Below are 7,677 nucleotides of genomic sequence, written 5' to 3'. Positions count from 1 at the left end.
ATTTACAATACAGTTTTATTGAATACGCATTAATTAAAACTTATAGCCTTGCTGTATGTTCATGAGCATAGTGTTCAGTTAAATAAATACTTTTGTGCGTAAAAAATAAAATAAGAAAAAAATAAAATAAGAAATACTCTTTTCATCCATAAGCTCATTTCTTTTGCATTGAAAAAGGCGTTCCTTGCAATGCCGAAACACGTGTCTGCAGTAATCTGCAATTTGCGCTATTTGACGCTGTTGTTTCTTATTTCATAATTCTCAGTGAGTATTATAAGATTAGATGAAATTGTTCGGACAAAAATTAATGCAGTTTTCGCGTCTTGTAACACAAATGAACAATGAAAAATGCATTTTCTCGCATGCGAAAGTTATTTCATTCGGCATATAATGTTTTTCCGCAAGACATAATATTTTTAATTTCTGAAATATGAATTACTCATAACACGAAACATGTTTACGTTCAGCATTCCTGAGAAAATACAACCAGAATAATCCCGTACCGCTATTCCAAGGTTCAAAGTTTTTCTCTGAAATTAGAACTTTCGCTTTTTCAATGTTACGTAGTTACGTCAGTGCACGTTGGGATGTGGATTGTGATTGGCTAGCCAATTTTCCAAACAACGTCACGAGCGCCACCACTTCAAGCCGAGCGAGTTTTGAACTGTGATTAGAAATTGAGAGAGTATCATTTTTCTACGGTTCGCTGTTGTGGTAGTGCGCTTCTAGTCATAAACGCCTGTATTGCTGTTTATTACTGCATTTCGTATTTATTTCAGTTGCAATATTATTCAAAAAAAAAAATGTTCACTCTTCAACATCGATATAACTATTGCAATGAAAAAATTCACATTCCTCAAGTCGTCGCCGTGAAACTTCTTTCGCAGCCAGAAAAAATACATAAGCCATTTAAAGAACGCCGATCTCTTAGTAAGTCATATATTTCTTTCCTTTGACAAATTTCTCAGATGAAAATGAATGTCCGTAAGATTACTTTTACGCCATTGAAAATGCCATTGAATTTATTTTGCACTGATCTGATTTTAGAATTTTCGAATGTGTATATAAATAAAAAGTCAGAAAAGATTTTATGTCCATACGGTTTTGCAAAAACAATTTTAACCATTAAGTCGAAAAAGAAAAATCTTCATGTTCATCTTTAAAAGTAAAAAGAAAAAAAATAATTTGAATTTTGACATCTTGAATTCAAATTATGTTTTTCGCAATCACGAGTGTGTGTGTATGTATGTAGGCGTGTGTGTGGGAAGGGGTCTGTATGTGTGTGTTTGTGTGTGTGTGGGGGGGGGGTATCTGTATGTGTGTGTAGGCATGTGTGTTTGTGTGCAGGCATGAGTGTGTGGATGGTGTGTAGGTGTGTGTTTGTGTATGTATGTGTAGGTGTCTGTATGTATGCGTGTGTGTAGGTCTAGATGTATCTACGTGCTTGTATGTATGCGTGTGTGTGTGTAGGATATTGACGCTACCTGGAGACAGTTTTCGCAAAGAGGAGCAGCATCGTGAGGCCGGACGACGCTGGTGCTGCAGAGGGAGGCGGGGGGGGGGGGGGGGGGGGGAATAAAATTATAAGATATCAAAACAGTCAAGTGAGAACAATAAGCAATAGTGATTGCTCAAAAAAGAAAGAAAAAAAACTGATATCGATGATAGTTTTTCACGCGAAAAAGAATTTTCATTAAAATAAATTTAATGAGTACATTTTACAAGTTCTTGATTTTTCATTGAGAAATTGCTGCTTCAAATTACTGAGATGATCATGATGTTTTATAATGTGAATTCATGTTTTTTCTTAAAAATCAATGTATAAAAAATATGCAAAATGATGATAAAAGTTACGTCGCGATGCACCCATCCCCCCTCCTGTTTTATTTAAATAAAGGTAGAGAAAAAGTTTAAAAATCCATTCAGTGGTTTTTTTTTTTTAATATAAATCGATACCTTTTATATTTTTTAAAGGCGAAAATTAATGTTGACACTTTTTAATGCAGTTGTTTCTGAACTTTTTAAACTGATTTATTTCCTTTGATTCTTTTTGTTTCAAACTATCAACTTTGAAACTATGTAATTAAACAATTTTATTAGATGCCATGGGTTTCTAACCTGGACCTTAAACTACATCACACACACTATAACTACAGCTGTCTCTCAGACTTTCTCCCAATTGGCGCACACCTTGAAAGTTTTGACCTTTTTTTAAAAATCAACTTTGAGATCGTGTATATACTAAAGTAAAAAGTAATCCATGTTATTATCAGTTTCTCTGAGTACTAACTATGCTGAGTCACTCATCCTATACTTATTTCCGAGGGTCAAACACTGCTTTAGCAGATATCCGGACAATAAACAAATCAGAAAAAGTAACGAAAATGACATTTTCAATTGACCTTTGCCTTCAAAGCCAAGAGTAAGCCACCAAATTATTCAAGCTAACATGTACCTCGTATCGAGTAGTAGCCATATTTTAAAAAATTGGCGTGGGTCACTCTTTGCTGTTGGAGCAAAATGATCATATATTTAATACCATATATTCGCGCCCTTAAACTTTGACCTCTACTCAGTGACAAACAAATCATTTTTAAAAGAAAAGAAACTTCACTTTACAAACACAATCTGAAATTTTCACGAAAGTTTGAGGCATCTACTATCAAAAATTTCCAACTTTTAAACAAAATTACACAATTAGATGTGGCAGTATGTTCATAATCGGAAACAAATTCACACAAAATTGTGGAACAGTATACCAGGGTCGACTCCAGTAGTTCTGCCGCCCTAGGCGATATTGGCAAGTGCCGTCCCCCCCCCCCCTTTGAATAATAATAATAATAATATAAAATAATATTTTAATGAAATAAAAATAGAAAGTGCTTAAAATTAAAGTGAGTTTCTAATTAAATTTCAAACTGGGTTTTGCAGATCCAAGCACTGGTACACTTTTTAAAGTATTCTTTTACTTCCTTTCACAAAAAAGGAAGTATTGTATTCGCGAAAAAAATTTCACTTAAAACTCTGCCTTAATTTCCATTTTGCTCACTCCCAAATGAATTTTGAGTTTTTTTCAACCCGACCACACGTGCATATGTGTCTAGGAACGTACAGACACCCGAAATATCCACTTTGACGATCCCCGAGCTAATTACAACAAGTTTTCTCGTGACGTCTGTACGTATGTTTGTGCGTATGTATGTCGCATAACTCAAGAACGGAATGTCCTAGAAAGTTGAAATTTCGTACGTAGACTCCTAGTGGGGTCAAGTTGTGCACCTTTTTTTTGGTTGCATTCAGGTGCTCCAAAGGGGTTCTTTTGCAACTTTTTTTTTTTTGGGGGGGGGATTATTGTTAATTTCGATGTAATCTCAAGTGATGTTATAATTTGACGGACACTTGGCGACATATCGCCAGTCTTTTGGTCGTGAAGTTTTGTCGCCAACTTGGCAACAAATTTGGCGATTTTTTATTTTTAGGTTTTTTTTTTAATCGGGTTTTTTAATTTAGCCACTGTTAGTGATATTTAGAGAGTAAACTATTGAATCACATTAAAACTGCCAATAAAGAGAAAATGAAATTAAATTGGAGTAAAAGGAAGTCATGTGATGCACACATCAGCTCGTTTACCATTAAAGTAGTGCGTCTAATGGTACTGAAGAAGATTAATGTTTTAAGAATACTTTTAAATCACGCAATTTGCCACTTCTAAAATGAAACTAAATTTTTTGAAAAATTCCGAACATTTGCAAGTATGTTTTGCATGTCGAAGCACTGACACACACTCTAAATTATTATTACTGTCTGACCACGGATTGTATGGAAAGACAAACATCCGTTTTACAGCCGGAAATGGACGAATCTATTATTTTTTTACCGATGTCAGTCAGCGTTTGCAGAAACAAGAGCCTCATTCAAATGAGCGGAATACGCGCATCAAATTTTTACTTTTCCCCCTTATTCATATAGATTCGTCTTATCTGGACATTTGAAAATTCCATGCAATACGTGGTTGGACAGTACATTTTTTTTTTCATTGAAGCAGTGAATCTTAAGAGAATCTTGAATAACAGATATTCAAACTTTAGAGTTTAAAATAATGTTTCAATTTCGAAATTTTCCTCCCTTAAAATCTGCTGCCCTAGGCAGTCGCCTACCCCAGGAACCGGGCCTGCAGTAAACGCAGCTCATAAACTGCTCTTTATACCAGGATGTAAAGCTCGGCACTGGGCAAGTCCCCCAGAGCCCCAAGATGCCTCGTGTGAATCATGCCCTTTGAACAACTCATCGTAACTTAATTGAAATGTAAAAAGCTTTGTTGTCAAGGCTCCGCAGTTCGTCCTGTTTTTTTAATATCATCTGCTGCTGAGTGATATGTGATCATTCTAAATGTTCTTTGTCCCGCGCGACCTACTTTCAAATTAGGAATAAATAAAATGAAATGCCGACAACAAACTACTGAGATCGGCAGCGATATAGTACGCCTGCCTCAGTAACATACTTCAAAATATTTGACCTATTTCAAAAACTTTTTTTGCTTTGACCAATTTATTGCATAAATCCTATTGGCCATTTATGTGAGATTTTTTTTTTCGAAATTCAAAGATAGGATAAAACATACTCAAGATTTTGGGGACGCATTTTGGAAGGAGTACACAGGAAAATGTGTATCCTTACTAGTGTTTCAATAAAATGCCATGTTTTCATCATTTTTGCAAGTTTTTATAAACTGCAAGATTTTAACAAAATAATTAACAACTTTTGCGATATGCTTCGATTTCGAAAAACTCTGCAACTTTATTCTTACCTTTTCTCTAGAAAAGTGCTGATGCCCAACCTTTCTCTGTCCAAGGGCCGCATCACGTATTGAAATTACTTTCCGCGGACTAGAACAAGAATAAAATTTCAAAATATTTCATTCTTTTGCAAATAACATTTGAAACTATAGAAAAGGAAAGAAAATTACTAATCAATGATTGATTACTTGATGATTATTTTATTACTAGAAAATCGCCCGTCAAAGTATGACGGGTGAAAATTGCTTCTTTGAACGAAGCAATTTCCTGTTTGGTGATATTTTGATAGTTGACATCTTAACCCTAACTCCAGTGGATTAACCCTAAACTCCAGTAAATAGCGTTCATAGTTGACCGCTTTTTCGTTTCTCCATTCTCCTGAAATGACAGTGTTACCAGTAAAACAGTCACGTTAACGAATCGAGTTCAGCCTTGTCACTATAAAGCCTTTTCCTGCAAACATTACCAAAACCTATTATCAAATTATCATGCCGTGGAGCGAGTTTCATTGTTGAAACTCGCGGGTTACTCCATCACTAGCTATTGTTTATGTGAGGATATGCATCTGATTTTCAGAAACCAATTTTTTGAGTATTTGGATCCATATTTGTGACTACTTTCACTAATATTGCTTTTCGATTTGTAACAGAATAACAGGCCAGCACGGATCAGCTTCGCAGGCTGTAGGTTGGGCACTATTGCTATTGAACGAATGTTTTTTTAATGTCTTTCAATGGCATGTTGGTAATGAAAATAATATTGAATGAATTGAAAATTAATACATATTCGTAGAGAATGATGTTCTTATTTTATAAAAAGCTTTTTTTCCCCCCTTTACCATGGAATTGTTATTAATTTAAATGAAAAAAGCGTTATTTTTAAAATTGTTTGTAATTTAACGCAGTTCTAATTTACAGATGGTAAACTAAATACAATTAGAAACAAGTGTCTGTATCGCTACTACGTATTACTTTCCAAAAAAAGAAGAAAATAAAAAAGAAATTGGAATAATGTTGAAATTTTTAAATTCTCCCACGGACCTTCTTGCCATCACAATACTGATAGTACAGTGAAACCTGTTTAAGTTGACCACTTGCGGTGGTCAACTTTAGTGGTCAACTTACAGAGGTTTATTTACATGATAAGGGCTAATTCCATGCCTGAAAAATGCGGTCAAGTTAGAGACTTAGACACGTGATCAACTTACAAGGGTGGTCAACTTCACAGGTTTTACTGTATCACTGTGTAATACGACTTAGGGGGAGGTGGGAGCATGATCAGCTCTTATAAGCTTATAAAAACTGATATTTCAATAGTATTTAAGTTTATATATACTTCATGGGTTGGGTGCAACTAGGACCACATTTTGGGGGGGGGGAGAAAGGGGGCAAGGTCCGCTACACATTTGAACCAAAATACAGTAAAACCCGGATTTACGATTCCCAAGGGGCTGGAAAAAGTTATCGTTAAATCGAGCAGCATAGACATTCATTGCAGTTAAATTTGGGCCAGTGAAATGTATCATTAAATCTAGCCAATCGTTAAATCGAAGTTATACTGTATCCAGGGTTGCCAGACGTCCCGGATTTCAAGGGACAGTCCGTCGTCCCGGGGAACTTCCAAACGGGACGGCTTTTGTCCCGTATTCTAGCTATCAACAATATTTTACAGAACAAGACACTATTTTAAGGGAGGAGGGGGGGGGGAATAAAGAAAGACGAAAAAGGAAAAAAAAGAGCAGTATGAAAATTATGTGGTTGCAAACGCAAAAATTATTTTCGTTTTAATTTGGTTTTTGTTTTGGCGGCAGACCATGAGAAGCCGAATGATTTCTTTCTCTTTGCTCATTGACTAACGTTGGAAATATTACTCTTGCGGGTAATCCTTTTGCGGAGAGGATATTTGAACATTTTGATGTCATTTGGCTCATAAATAAGAAAAATGACGAGAGGGGCTTTTTTTTTTTGGTCAAACAGTAGTTTTTTCTTTTAGAAACTATACTGAGTGCTCAGCTTTGTCCCAAATTTTCTGTGTTTCCACGAGTTTCCCATTGTTCAAAATCCATTTCTTTTTCGGCAACTAAATGCAGCACTATTTTAATGTCCGAAATCGCACAAATAGAAACTATTCACGAAAAGATAAAGTTTTGTCGTTTTATTAACTCTTTTTATTATCCTCACTTGACCAAAGTTGATATTGCTCTGACTTTTCAGAATGCCATGACGACGAGACTTAGCTCGTTGTTTCAATATTTATTAAGAAGACAAATTTTCGTCGCCATGGTTACAAATCGTTTGCATTTATTCAAGGTTTAACTTAATCATAAAGCCAAGGACGTCTGTATAGGGGGGAAAATGGGGGCTCAAGCTCTCCCTTTTAAAATTAGAAGTTCCTTGCTTTTAGTACTTTTTTCTTTGCAAAAATGAAAAAACATTTCTTCTCCAGCCTATAGTAAATAGGTTATTAAAAATATCAAATTTTAATAACTCTAATCTGCACTGAAATCGGTCTCTATGGGGAAAATATCCTGTTAAACCATGGGGAAAATATCTGAGCCCCCCCCCCTTTTAAATTTCGCATATGGGCGCCTATGCATAAAGCTTAACTCTGTGAATTCCACTGTGCATTGTCCTCCGTGAGCGGAACCACTCCTGGGCGGTGGCGTCTATGCCCTACACACACACACACACGCGGCGCCTACATACACACACTCGTGATTGCAAAGACATAATTTAAGTTCAAGATGTTAAAAATTCGAATTTAGGGCACAAAGGGAACATGTCCCGTCCCCTCACCTCGTCACCAAAGGGTAAAACTAAGTTAATGCTTGACCATGGAGAGATGGTGGATAACCTTGAAGCGAAACAACATTTGTTATAGG

The 7,677-nt window shown here is 35.7% G+C and overlaps 1 protein-coding gene across 1 annotated transcript in view; it reads left to right on the top strand.

Moving 5' to 3' along the window:
• The first annotated feature begins 707 nt into the window (after positions 1-707).
• The window catches only part of LOC129226127 (microtubule-associated proteins 1A/1B light chain 3A-like), a 46,203-nt gene continuing 39,233 nt past the window's right edge, over positions 708-7,677 (top strand). The window contains exon 1 of the mRNA XM_054860724.1: positions 708-930. Coding sequence (XP_054716699.1) covers positions 804-930 — 127 coding nt within the window. The 5' untranslated portion in view covers positions 708-803. The remainder of the gene's footprint in view (positions 931-7,677) is intronic.

Source organism: Uloborus diversus, chromosome 7 (assembly GCF_026930045.1).
Source record: "Uloborus diversus isolate 005 chromosome 7, Udiv.v.3.1, whole genome shotgun sequence".
NCBI classification, from domain to species: Eukaryota; Metazoa; Arthropoda; class Arachnida; order Araneae; family Uloboridae; genus Uloborus; species Uloborus diversus.
Note: the sequence above shows the minus strand (reverse complement) of the source record. Positions and strands in the feature narration are given on the sequence as shown.